Source organism: Cebidichthys violaceus, unplaced genomic scaffold (assembly GCF_023349555.1).
Source record: "Cebidichthys violaceus isolate CVI_PGR_0920_01 unplaced genomic scaffold, fCebVio1.0.p SCAF_23, whole genome shotgun sequence".
In the NCBI taxonomy this organism is placed as follows: Eukaryota; Metazoa; Chordata; class Actinopteri; order Perciformes; family Stichaeidae; genus Cebidichthys; species Cebidichthys violaceus.
Window position 1 is genome coordinate 3,407,774 of NW_027176406.1, and position 13,804 is coordinate 3,421,577.

At 41.8% G+C, this 13,804-nt stretch overlaps 2 protein-coding genes across 2 annotated transcripts; both read left to right on the top strand.

The window, feature by feature from the left end:
• Nucleotides 1-1,253: 1,253 nt before the first annotated feature.
• On the top strand, nt 1,254-8,867 carry stard3 (StAR related lipid transfer domain containing 3). The gene is made up of 15 exons (XM_068718861.1): nt 1,254-1,403; nt 2,555-2,797; nt 2,882-2,959; nt 3,123-3,200; nt 3,303-3,356; nt 3,716-3,833; nt 3,932-4,033; nt 4,189-4,244; nt 4,331-4,423; nt 5,188-5,250; nt 5,757-5,852; nt 5,960-6,039; nt 6,116-6,220; nt 6,333-6,426; nt 6,858-8,867. The coding sequence occupies exons 2-15, from the start codon at nt 2,585-2,587 to the stop codon at nt 6,978-6,980; spliced, it is 1,353 nt and encodes a 450-aa protein (XP_068574962.1). The 5' UTR covers nt 1,254-1,403; nt 2,555-2,584; the 3' UTR covers nt 6,981-8,867.
• Nucleotides 8,868-11,088: 2,221 nt separating this feature from the next.
• Nucleotides 11,089-13,622, top strand: mreg (melanoregulin). The gene is made up of 5 exons (XM_068718860.1): nt 11,089-11,201; nt 11,436-11,598; nt 11,954-12,044; nt 12,133-12,296; nt 12,831-13,622. The coding sequence occupies exons 1-5, from the start codon at nt 11,119-11,121 to the stop codon at nt 13,014-13,016; spliced, it is 687 nt and encodes a 228-aa protein (XP_068574961.1). The 5' UTR covers nt 11,089-11,118; the 3' UTR covers nt 13,017-13,622.
• Nucleotides 13,623-13,804: the final 182 nt, after the last annotated feature.

Sequence of the window (13,804 nt, forward strand, 5' to 3'; positions counted from 1 at the left end):
GCAACGGTCGGCACACACAGCGTTTCTAACAGGCGGCAACCTCCGGTTCTGCCGAGTGAAGCCAATGCGGATGTATTCAAATTTGCATTCTCTCTACTGACCAGCAGGGGGCGAAAAAGTCCGATTGTATAGAAGTCTATACGGAAATGACTCTACTTCTGATTTATTACCGCAGTAAACATTGTAAACATGAGTTGATGGTCTCAATCTCTAGTTTCAAGTATTCTTCAATACAGCATGATGTTCATTTAATAAATGATGGTCAATTTAGAGTCAAATAGAGCATAAAGCGAAGTATGCTTTAGGGCGGGCTTACTGTGATTGACAGGTCGCTGCCGCTACCAGAGTCGTATACATCACTACATACGTCGGATACGTCACTACATCATTCCTCTGCATTTCAAAAATGGTAACTTCCGTTCACCGGTTGCAATAAACTCTCTTACATTGGAAGAGTTTAACGATCCTTAAGCTATAAAAAGCTATCTGATTTGATGCTAGGTGTAGTGTGGAGACGACGGTTGATTTATTTATTTAGAACTGTTCACTGTCCTCCAGCGGTCACGGTGAGGAACTGCAATACATAAAATACGTCAAATACACTTTAATACAGGCATACTTAAATTTCCAGTATATTTTCAGAGTAAATGACCAAACTAAAATGATTAGAAAGAAACAAAGAAATCATCATAACTTGATAGATTCAATTGTTTTCTACTGGTTACTGTTTAAGAGTAGAACTGTCCTCTTTATAAATATTAGTAGCTCCAGCCTTCAACCTACGACCAAAGATGTGTTTTTCTGCCCTCTAGCGGTCACATTGAGTAAGTACAGCCTATTTGTGTCAAGTTAAATATAATAACATAGTATTACTTTCGGTTACACATTCAAAAATAAAAGTTGCAATCGGCATGTAGTTATAAACTGTGTCCACCAGAGGGCAGTATATACTAATTTACACTATACAGTCTCAAAGGCAGGCGTACGCTCTTAGCAAATATTCTTCTTCTTTGTTTTAATTGTGTGACCACATGTAAATGTATTAGCACCAACACAGATTGTACGGTATACAACGTAAACATCTTTAGATTAAAGAAAAAACTGTTTCATGTGCTGCTCTGTACGGTTTCTCCTCCACAAACGACAGATATGCTCCGACAAAACTGCTTCTTAGGCAATGTCGATTTCCCCTAAGTCAATGGTGGGTTTTCCTTTGGTCTGATATTGTGTTTGGATTTTATTTTCCCAAATTACATTTAGCGCAGACAGATATTTTGCACGTGATCTTTCTTTTTTTTTGGCGTGTTGACACGAAGGACGCTAAACATCTTGCGGCAACATTTCATCTCTGAAATGTTAGCCCGGAAGACTGGTAACGCTGACATGATGATGCGGTAAATCAAGTAAGTTTAATGCCTTAAATTTGTTTGTTTTTTAATGAACTAATTAAATGCGGGTTTACATTAACGACATGTCCTCGTTTCATAGTCTAACTTTGTAAAGCTGTTCACTCGAGACAGGAAGTGTGTGTGTGATGTTTACTTCATGGTGTAACTCAGCTGGTGTAACGTCAAGCTAACCGTGATAGCTAACACCAAAGGCTAGTTAGCTAGCTACTTTTAGTTTAATCAGTGTTTGTTAACAAGAGTGTAGCAGCGATCCTGGTTGTTGTGTTCTGTCTGAGTCGTTTTATTGGTAACACTGGCTGACAGGTGAGTTAGCTTGTTAGCTTGAAGTACCGACAGTTGTTTGTTTTTAACAGAAGTGAGGGTCTGAAACTACTCAAACAAATCGGAATGCTAACGTTAAATATGTATGTCCTGATGAGTGTAGTCCCTCCATGTACCGTTAACTAGATGACCTGGAGATGCCTCATGTTAACATTAAGTTCATTGTCTGGAAACAGTTCAAGAGACAAATACAACTCACTGAGCATCGACTGATCGTGAGCCACTGTGTTAACAATGTTAAACTTGATGGTAGAAAACACTCTCTTCCTGTTTACACGAAATGATTTTGCCAAAATGCAAGCAGCCTTGAGCAAATGCTCCAGTACTAAAATGCACTGACAGTAAATGTGCTTTTAAAAGGCACATTGTTGGTTCTCACTGAGTCTTTTATAAGATCCTGCATCCTGAAGCCTGGACCATCCTTCAAACATCCAGCAGCACAAACAGATACAAAACATTCTGTGTATTCCAGATTGTGCTCTCAGTGTCATGGAGTTGTTTTGTGGCAACATCTTTTAATGGAGAAACACAATCTTAAAAGAAACACTGGTAGTGGACTGTTGGGCCAAAAGACCACAGGTCAAAAAGATGGTTAAACAATGGTGGTCTTTGTAGAGAGGCAATAAACTAACAATGAGACCTGAAGCTGTTTATCTGTTGAGGTCAGGGATGTCATGAGACTGCAGATCAGCAACAAGAGAGGAAATGTATTCTCACATTTATTCACATCTTTTTTTCTTTGATGAGTATGAGTAATAGTCCTTTTTCATGCACATTCTCCCCATTTTTTGGTGAATACAGAATAACTTTAACTCCCTTTTCAGCCGGGGGGAGTTTCCTGTCTCACCACAGGAATGCCAGGTGGAGACTACGGGGAGCTCGGGGCCAGCCTCCCCGCCATCGCCTCCCTGAACGCCTCCTACTCCACGACGCTGTCCCTCCCTTCCCCGTACATGCTGGTACCGCCCGCCGAGCGCAAGGCCATCTCCGATGTCCGACGCACCTTCTGCCTCTTCGTGACATTCGACCTGCTCTTCATCTCCCTCCTGTGGATCATTGAGCTGAATGTGAGTTTTCATTTGGGCTCTTGAGACAGAAGACGAGAGGTTTGGGTGAGACTCTGATGTGGACTCTGCTCCGTTCTCCTGCAGATCAACAGCTCAATCTGGGACAGCTTGAAAAAGGAGGTTGTCCTTTATGACTACAGGTCTTCCTTCTTTGACATCTTTGTAAGTGGGTCAATCCCAGTCTGCGTACATTTAATTTTATAGTATCTTTATGTCTGCATTTATTGACATGAGAGGAGCAACATAAGTCAACGTGTCTGAACCACACGATAGCGTTAAATGCCTGAGGTGGCTTTACTTCTCTGTTCCTTCCTCCTTTCCTTAGCTGCTTGCCTTGTTTCGTTTCCTGTGTCTACAAGTGGGTTACGCTGCGTTTCGGCTGAGGCACTGGTGGGTCATTGCGGTAAGTGAGACGAGTCCTAGTGAAACACACACTGATGAAATGATGTAATACCTCTTTATTAGCAGGACATGAATTACAACACAAATCTATCTTCCTCCTCAGGTTACCACTCTAGTGACCAGCGTCTTCCTCGTCGTTAAGGTCATCCTGTCTAGTGTGAGTGTTCCCCTCCAGATACTGTGTGTGTGTGTGTGTGTGTGTGTGTGTGTGTGTGTGTGCATATATACACACATATACATACATATATATCAGTCAAAACCACAAAGACCTTTTCACTTCTGCATTCATGCCAGTAATAAATGCTGTCTGACCGGACGATGAGCCGGTTTAAGACTTTATTGTTTTATGTCTCGCAGACAATCACAAGCATTGTTACGGCACTCTCACCTTTTTTTATATCCAACAGTAGAGAAGTAAACCAACATAACATACAGCTGCCGCCTCATGCGATAGCACTTCTAGTACTTTTTACTATCACGCAGCTTGAGGATGACACGGCCTCTGTCTCCTCACAGCTCCTCTCCCAGAATGCCTTTGGCTATGTGATACCCATCACTTCGTTCGTGGTGGCCTGGCTGGAGACCTGGTTCCTTGACTTCAAGGTGCTCACTCAGGAGGCCGACGATGAGAGAGGTGAGAGAAAGATCCCTGACAAGTTTGAGCACGACTCCACAAAAATAGGTGTCTCCTTTTTTGTTTAAAATAAAACAAATGTTCTCCTTTGACACCAGCCTACCTGGCAGCGGTGAACGCAGCCTGTGAACGAGCCCCGATGATCTACCCCAGAGCTGTTTCAGACGGACAGTTTTACTCTCCGCCCGAATCCGTCGCAGGTGACGTCTGCTCGTCTCCGTAGATCGGTTCTTGTTTAATCCAACTTGAGTGCAGACTCTGTGTTCCTCTTAGTGGTTTACATCTTATCCGTATCTTTTGAACATTTCTCTTTTGAGCCTCAATTTGAGTTTTGCTTCTGAACTTGTGTCTGCAGGCTCTGAGGAGGATCTGGATGAGGAGGGTCTCGGACGCAGAGCTGTCACTTCACAGGTACCTGCATGCGTCTGAGGAGTTGTTCTGCTCCTCCCCTGGTCGTGACTGATCCTTCTCTTTCCTCCTCTCAACTCTTGTTCCAGGAGAAGCAGTATGTGAGTCAGGGTCGTGAGGCCATGTCGGTGGTAGAACAGATCCTGACCCAGGAGGACAACTGGAAGTTTGAAAAGAACAACGTGAGTGTTTGATTTCAGCCAATGTGACTTTCCAATAGAGAAGTGGCTCCTCTTCCCCTTTGGTTGGGGTCACACACACACACACACACACACACACACACACACACACACACACACACACAGTGTGCACAAGTGTCTTGCTACAAGCCATATGGAGGGTTGGGGTTTGATTGCAATTTAATAAATCTGAATTTTGTATTTACTATGTGTTCTTGCGTTAGACCAGGATATTAGCATGTTGCAGATATAATATTAGGTTATATCTTAAAGCTAGGGTTGGTAGTATATTTGTTGAAACATGTTATGTTATATTTGTTGAAACTCTCATTACATCAGAACAAAAAACAAAACAATCTGGTGGCTGTTGCTGGACTGTAATACGTCCGTCCAGTCATTGTCATCTGGGCCGACGGATTGATTCAGCAACTTTTGGATCTGGTGCTGCTCCTTTCATTGGAACACATTCGGAAACACCGGCTGGGTTTAACGAGTGGATGCTTTCTTAAATCTAGCGTACTCGATCAGCCTGTACTATGTATTGAACATGTGCATTATAAACCCTTATGGATCTAGTTTTTAGTAGCTTGTTTGGAGAGAAATAAGAGTCAAAGATGGACAGAGTACTAAAACTATAACTTACAGCCAGTTGTATCATATATTTGTGATGTAGTTAATTAAATATTTTGCATAAAGTTCTTTGCTAATATGAAAGCAGACTCTTTTCCTTAGATTCACGGTGCTAACGGTATTTTGTTTCACGTCAGGACATGGGAGACTCTGTCTACACTCTGGAGATCCCCTTCCATGGAAAGACTTTTATTCTGAAGGTACATCACCACTTTGTGTATCCATTGTAAAAACACTCCATTAGTGATCCAGACGATTGTCATTTGTTGTTTAGCACTGATTTAGTACTGCGCTGTTGTAGCTGTAGCTCTCACAATCCTTTTTAACACTCCATACCTGTATCGAGTACACTTTGCAGCTCATGGGCACGCGTGTGTTTGAACGACCTCTAGAGGGCACAGTGATGAATGAATCTACACTACTGATGTTACAGAAACCTCCTGGAAAAGTGTTCCTTTAGCGTGGGTAATTTCCCAAAGAGGAATTCAGAGTAAGGCTGCTATTTTCCACATGCTAATTAGCTGAGGGCTATTTAAGTGGCTCTGTTTTTCAAAGGTTATACCACTGTAACTTGTGGCGCTGTTATTGTTAATGATAAGCAAAGCCTGGTCTCAACCAACACAGCTTCATATTTATGTTACTTTTAGACACACATCTTGCTGTGTTTAAATGACCTGTGTGTTGAGTTGTTATTGTTTGTGTTCAGGCCTTTATGCAGTGTCCTGCTGAGCTCGTGTATCAGGAGGTGATTCTGCAGCCGGAGAAGATGGTCCAGTGGAACAGGACTGTTTCTGGCTGCCAGGTGACAACTCTGATGTGTTTTCACTCATCTTTCTGAATATCTTTTAATTGTTTCATTGAGTTGTGCCAAAGTCTTAACGGTGCTTTCTGCCTCCTCCTCCTCCTCAGATCCTTCAGAGGGTTGACGACAACACTCTAGTGTCATATGATGTCTCATCCGGAGCAGCGGGCGGAGTTGTGTCTGCGAGGTACATCCGTACCGCAGGCTTCAGTCTGTGGTTTCTTATCTGTCCGATCTGTTCTGATTGATTTTTCTTCCTTTAGGGACTTTGTTAATGTTCGTCGAGTGGAGCGCAAACGAGACTGCTACCTGTCTGCTGGCATGGCCACTGACCACGACGCCAAACCTCCAATCGCTCGCTACGTCAGGTCAGACCACGACCATCGTATCGATTTAAACAAAAGTGCAGATGTGTTTGTTTCGTTTCTTTAACTTCTCTTTCTTCTCCTCTACCTTTTTTTTTTTCATTCTCGGTCTCAGGGGAGAAAACGGTCCAGGAGGATTTGTGGTCCTCAAATCCAGCAGTAACCCGTCCGTCTGCACCTTCATCTGGGTCCTGAACACAGACTTGAAGGTGAGAAGATGCAGTTTGTCCGCCGCTGTCTGTCATTCGAGGCAAGACGGGAAAATTAGATCAGTAAAATTCTAATTGTCTATATTTAGAAAAGGTTGTTGTTGTTGTTGTTGCAGCACGAAATAGTGACAAGTAACAAATAGGGGATTTAAAATATTGAATTATAGTACACACTAAATCAGCAACAGCTGATGAGAATGACGTGTGCTACATAGTGATGCATGTTAACAGTTGCATTTTAAAACCATTTATTTACATAATGAAAACCCAGCTATTTGTACTAAGATGTCAAATATGATCTCAAAAATGTACAAAAGTCTGGAAAAGTAAGGAATTTTCAAATGGTGGAGAAACGCTGATAGATGCCGCTAATATTTAAACGTACTGTGACCGAAGTACAGGATTAAGTCTAACATTTTATGTGTCGTCAGGGCCGACTGCCTCGCTACCTCATCCACCAGAGTCTGGCCGCCACCATGTTTGAGTTCATGTCCCATTTACGCCAACGCATCGCTGAGCTGCGGCCCTCTCTCCGCTCCCACCAGCTCGCCTAAAACAGGAGAGACGTCTTAACCGCAGGTGGAGAAGTGTCACTGCTGTTTTCTTTAAGTGGACCCTAAATAACAACGGGCGTAGCGGCACTCTCGGCTGAAAGGATGTGCCACCATGACTTCTAATCACGGGAGACATGTGACCACACATTTCAGTCACAAAAGAAGAACAGTTTTTCAGATTTCAAAATTATTATTGTTTAATCGTGATGACATACATATTTTTGTGTGGACCTGTAATTGTTTTGCCGTGTCCCTCGTCGTGCAATGAGAACTGTACAACCTGAACCTGCCAAGTCATCCTGTGGCTGGGTGGACATCACTGAAACAACCTGTGTGAAGATGTCATCGACTCTCACGGTTTGTGTCTCATCTGTTTCAAAAGATCCGCTGCGATGGCATGAAGCAGCCGTCTCTCTGGGCCTTATCTTACTGAACACATTGTTAGTCATTGATTTGCTGCTTTTGTTCATTGTTTAGATTATTTTGTGTGTATGTTTTTACTACACCATCTTTATTAAGTTTCTCTGGTGCACCGGCCCTAAAACAAATCCACACCTCACTGCCATATGTACAACTAACCTTTACATCTGACTGAGTAAAGCTATTTCTAGCCTTCATTCTCCTTCACTACACTGTGACAGATGGGGTAAGAAGTCACCTGCAGTTTAATTACCACTAGATGGACACACACACACACACACACACACACACACACACACACACACACACACACACACACACACACACACACACACACACACACACAGTGAAAGCCTTTTAGTCTGACATCGTCCTCTGTGCTATGGTGCAAAAATCCAGAAGTTAACTAAGTTCTACTGAGATTTTTAAATAGTGCTTTTGTTTTGTACTTTGGGATCAGACAGGAAGTCAAACCAGGATGCAGATTAGTTATCTGTTAATCTGTGTTACAAATGAATTATCAAGCTCCTGAAGAGGATGCTGTTCATATTTAGGTCTCTGTATACTTTGTTATCTTTGGTGCTGATAACCTTCAGTGGCCTTATGGTGAAACAGCCGGCTCATTACTTGTCATCAAGTTATTCATGTGCTGATATGATTTACATTGACTTTAGTTCAGGCCCTGGTGTTTGGCCCTGAATGAGGTTTTTTTCTGTCATTTCTTACACCATGGAGCACATTATTTCTCATTTTCAACATTGTAACAGATAGGGCACGGCCTTGGCGGAGGTCTGCACGCTCCGAGTGTCGTTCCGTATGTAATGAAAACTGGCAGAAGACTGAGGTCTGGTTATTGGTTGAAACTACTACAGAGTAGAACAAAAGAACTTGCTCTTCCTTGTGCTTTTCAATCTTGAAAAATGAGGCACGAAACAACTCTGTTGAAGTGTTCACACGTTGAAGGAGCATATTTATGGGTGTAATTGTGAGGTTGTGACTGTGATGTGGTCATCCACCACATCACAGTCACAACATGGCCTTGAGGCATTTCACTTTGTAAGCCCAGGTATTTGTGAAAATTTTGATCAGTCTGATTATTATTTCTTATGAAGTCCAAAACAAGTGAGGTTTAACTGGATAACTTGTGAGGATTGAGTTTAGCGACCTACTGTACTGAGATCATTTCAAATGAAAGAAATTAATGTTATCAATGATTTGGTGCCTTTATCACAGTGACATTACATGTCAGCCTTTTCTTTTGTTTTGCATTTATTTTATTGTGTTAAATCAATGCTTAATACCTTCACATTATACTGTATGTATATGAAGCCTGCATAGAGTACTTGTTTTCTTTGATAATATTTTTTTATGGATCATTCATCACACGTGTTAATTTAAAGCCATCACAGGAATACTGACCAACCGTCTTAACCAGTGTCTTATGTCTAATAAAATATATGAACTCATGACAGTGTCCCAGCAGTGTGCAGACACACCAAGTTGTTGATATAGACCTCTTGCTTTATTTGTTTATACTCCGTATATCTTATTTGTATATGTGTATAAATATGAGCATTGGGATTATTTCATCTTTCCCACTGACTGAATTACAACAGGTGATACAGAATGTGTCCAATGCATCCCCCGACCCACCGCCAAACCGATCATGCTGGATGATGTTGCAGGCAGCTTAACGTTCGCCCCGACGTCTCCAGACTCTTTCACGTCTGTCACATGTGCTAATTGTGAACCTGCTCTCATCTGCCAAGAGAACGGGGCGCTAATGGACAACCTGCCAATTCTGATGTTCTCTGGCAAATGCTGATTGAGCTGCACGGTGCTGGGATGTGAGCACAGGTCCCACTAGAAGACGTCAGGCCCTCATTCCACCCTCACGGAAACATGCACACGAGGAGCCTGCTGGAGGTCATGTTGTTGTGCTCCTCTCGTTCCTCCTCGCACAAAGGAGCAGATACCGGCCCTGCTGCTGGGTTGTGGCCCTTCTTCGGCCCTCTCCAGCTCTCCTGTAATGGCCCGTCTCCTGGTATCTCTTCCATACTCTTGAAACTGTGCTGGGAGACACAGCAAACTTTCTTGCTATGGCTTGTATAGATGTGCCATCCTGGAGGAGCTGGATGACCTGTTCAACCTGAATGGACTGCAGATATCGCCTCATGCTTTGAGTAGACAGGGGCGCTAGCAAAATGCAAAACTGGAGAAAAATCTGCCAGGGAAGATAAGAAGAGAGAAATTTGTATTCCAGTAAAGAAATGTTAACATACAGTGGTGGAAGAAGTACTCACATCTCGACTTAAGTAAAATTAGAAATACAGTGTAAAATACTTTGTTACAACTAAAGTCATGGATTCAACATATTACTCAAGTAAAAGTGCGAAACTGTTAGCATGAAAATATACTTAAAGTGAAAGTACTCATGCAGAATGATATATATATATATATATATATATATATATATATATATATATATATATATATATATATATATATATATATATATATATATATATATATATCATTGGATCTAATTATTGATGCATTAATATGTTCATCACTTTAATGTTGGCACTGGTAAAGATGGAGCTCATTTTCATTAAAGGCTACTGCTGGGTAGTTTAATCTATAATAAATCCTAATTTATTAGTTGATTATATTTTGTATTAATAATCTGAATCTCCTCAGTACTACTGTCAGATAAATGCAGAGTGCATTTTATAATAGAGGTTGTTTATCAAATTGTTTTCCTGAGATTTCTGTGAATCCACAGAGCGCCCCACATAATAAATCCCAATTTAAACCATTGATTATTGTGTCATTTACAATAATACCCTGTGACTTGAGCATATGTCATATGGTATTATTGTGAATAATAATACCCCGAGAAATATGTCACACGCTGTTACAAGACCACAATGTCCACAATGCAGACTTCTGATTTTTCCCCGACAGACGTTTTGAAAATGAGATAATCCATGGACATGAAGCCATCTGAAGTCTTCAGAAATTCCAAGCAATCCATTTAATGATTCTTATTTAATCACATTTGTACAGATTCATGGTTAAGTAACCTCAGGGACCATATACACAGGGCGTTGAATAATCTTTAAACAAATACAGCCATGGTATATTGGATACAGAGTGTGTAATCAGACCTGCTCTTTAAGAGGACATGTGGTGTCCTCTGGGCAAAACACAATGCTTCGGTCAAGACATGGAGCAGCTCACATGATTATGTTGTGACTCTCTTCTGAGGCTGTGGCTCTGTAAATATGTGTTTTTTTTAATCGATCCAGCGAGCGTCTCACTGGCCTCATTGTTCTCCGTGTAAGGCTGAAGAGAAGTACCAGTCCTAGGGCTGCCATCTGCCTCAGCGTCTCTACCCGGACTCTTGCTTATGATCTGAAGGACAAACCTCTACTGAATGTGGAGCCGCGACTGGGCCCTAAAATTGGGAAGATGAAAATTAGGTAGAGTTTGGGGATCAGTGACCTTTGTTTTTGTAAACGTTTTAGATCTGTTGCTCTTTCTGGTCATTTTTACCAAACCCTCTTCCTCTGAGATAAGATCAGACTCACCACTGGAATCAGCATCACTATCGCTTGAAGAACCAAGGAAGTTGTTCTGCCATTCAAAGAAGTAAAACAAAGATTTACACCTGGATTATCAACCATTGTGAACACCTTCTATCCATTGACTCTAGATGGGTTCAGTCTTTAGGAAGCTCTGCTGCTGCTGCTGTGCTGGGGACAACGACGACGATGATGAAAAGCAGCCTTTAGTACCGTAAGAACTCATTAGACAGGCCAGAAACAGAGAAGTCCTTCACCACATACCACTTTAATACATGAGTATTGTTATCATACACATATCATTTATACTTCTCACCTGGGGAATATAAAAGAAAATCATCCAAAAATGTATTTCATAGTTTCAATAAGTGATTGTCAAGTGTGTCACAACTGATTATGGAAGTGTGAAAGTGTGATAACTGTGCTTGTGTATTGGCTGACCACACAGCCAGGATCCGTTGGAGTATTTTAACCGGGAAGTCCAGAAGCGTCGTGATGAGGAGACCAACCTGTGGAGTGAGCCAGGCGACCGCAGCCACTCGGAGAGACCAGATGACCGGGTCCTTTATGGCCTGCTGCAGGCCAGGAACAAGACCCGCATGGGATCCACGGTATGTGAGGGAAGATGTAGATAAAATAGCTAGAGTCTGAGGCTTCTTTCACTCATGTTAAGCTTAAGATGAAAAAAGAAACCATCAACAACTTGCACTGTAGTGAAAAAGAACTCCAGGTGACTCTAACTGATGCAAAACAGGTCTAAAATCTATTTACATAAGGTGCAAAAGAGTCAAATGAGTGCAAAAGACAGACAACATAAATGAGTCATCTAAAGCTGTGAACAATTTGTATGATCAGTTATTCAAACCAGCTTTGGGGCAGTAGGACAATGGTGAGCCTGTCTTATGAGAGAAATTACACCAAGCTGAAAGAAATTGTTTTTTAAAGCTTTGGCCTTTTCTTGTTTAGGGCTATCGCCGACTAAGTGTTGACATTGAGGCCATGAGAGACACCCGTCGAGAAGTCAGAGAGAAATGGAAGCAAATCCTGGAGAACTTGGGTAACGATGGACAGTGGAGGACTGGAACTGATATTTGCGTCTCCATACAGAGTAACCAGAAATGGCTTTTCTTTTTTTCTTTTTTCAGGTTTCATGGCAGAGGCAGACTCACTGCTGAATGTGTCTGCTGGAGCCTCACATGACCGTATGCGTAATGCCCCAGCAGCACGTGAGCTGCTTCATACGCTCCACACTGAGACGTCCCTCTTTTCCAGCAGAGAGCCACCACCAGAAAGATATTTACTAATCCTGGTAAACTTTGAACTCATACCAATCCCTCAAGTGAGAGAGCCCTCGCTGTGACCTGGAGAATAGGGTTAAAAATGAAAAAGCACCCTTGGGTGGGGTGAGACATATCACTCATCCTAACCATGACCTAAACCAAAATGTGGGAGTGTTTACTCCATCCCTGTGCTCCAGGCCACAACAAGGAGTCCTTTCCTCAACCCCTTGCATCAGTTTTGTCAAGGTCTATTTGCAATTGACTTAAGAATCCAAAAATCTATTGAGCCTTGTATCTCTAAAGCTAGGGGCATTATCTTAGCTTATCTGCGTAAAATTTAATTTATTCTGATAATCTTTGTGCATTTACAATTATCATTTTGAAGTAAAAATGAATCAAGATTCTACCCGTGGTTCAGATCACAGCCACTGGAGGACATAGGTTGACTTACTCAATTCCTGTGGTGCAGTAGAGGACACTGCCACTGTAACACCCATATTGTGTCGAAAAACACGTTCAGTTTAACTGCTTCAACCACTTCTTCTTCTTCTCCCTCCTCATAGGATCGTCTTCTGTATCTAGATATAGCTGAAGATTTTTTGGCAAAGGCAAAGCGCTTCTATCCTCCAAAGGATGATTCTGACGAGGAGGTGCCGGGCCTTACCATTAACCTGCCACTGCTGATGGCCAGGGTAGAGGCCATGAACGGAAGAGCCACTGAAGAAGATGACAGTGAGAGAGACGATTGAAACTTGACAGATCTTAAGACCTACTGGCTGCAATAATAACAGACATATGACAGGGGGCAGTAGTTATCAACCCTGGAGACCTGGATGACAGAAATGCATAGTCTTACCTTCCAGTGTCTGTTGCTCCTTCTTGGAAGTTTTAGGCTGAACAATTTTTCCTTTCTCCATCAACTACCCAGCTTGAGTGCTATTCTGTTTTCTTTGGTCAAAATCTAAAAGGGCTTTGCAGATTTTCTGGTAAATGTTACCGTGGTGTCTTTTTTCTGTCTACCACAGAGTTTTAGCAAGTTCTTAGCCTGTTCATTGTTCAGCTGTTGTGAACCTCCAGGGTAGCGATGTTCCGTTGAGCAGCGCCTCTTTATGTTTTGTCCTATGATTATCTGCACTTATATCATTCAATCACATGATAAGGTAACAACACTGAATATATAGTCTAGTATTCCGATTTTTCCTCACAAGAATGTGTGTTTCTATAAATTATACTTTTAATTTTTAAAGTCTGGATTTGGCTTTAAACATTTAGAAAAATAGCAGATGGAACTGTAATGTAGTTTAAATTGGTGGTGAATGTGACTGAGTGACTTTTAGGTGAAGCATGAGGGTGTTTTTTCCCCTCCGGGAATTTACTGAAAATGTGAAGATTTCTAAGCTCATGTGAAAGTTTGTGTATTTGTTCTGGTGTCCAGTTTATGATGAAATAAAGTTGTAGTCTAAAACCTGTAGAGTGTGACATGTTAGTATAATGGATTTCCTGGGGGCAGCATATGTGAAGTGATACAAGCTTCCAC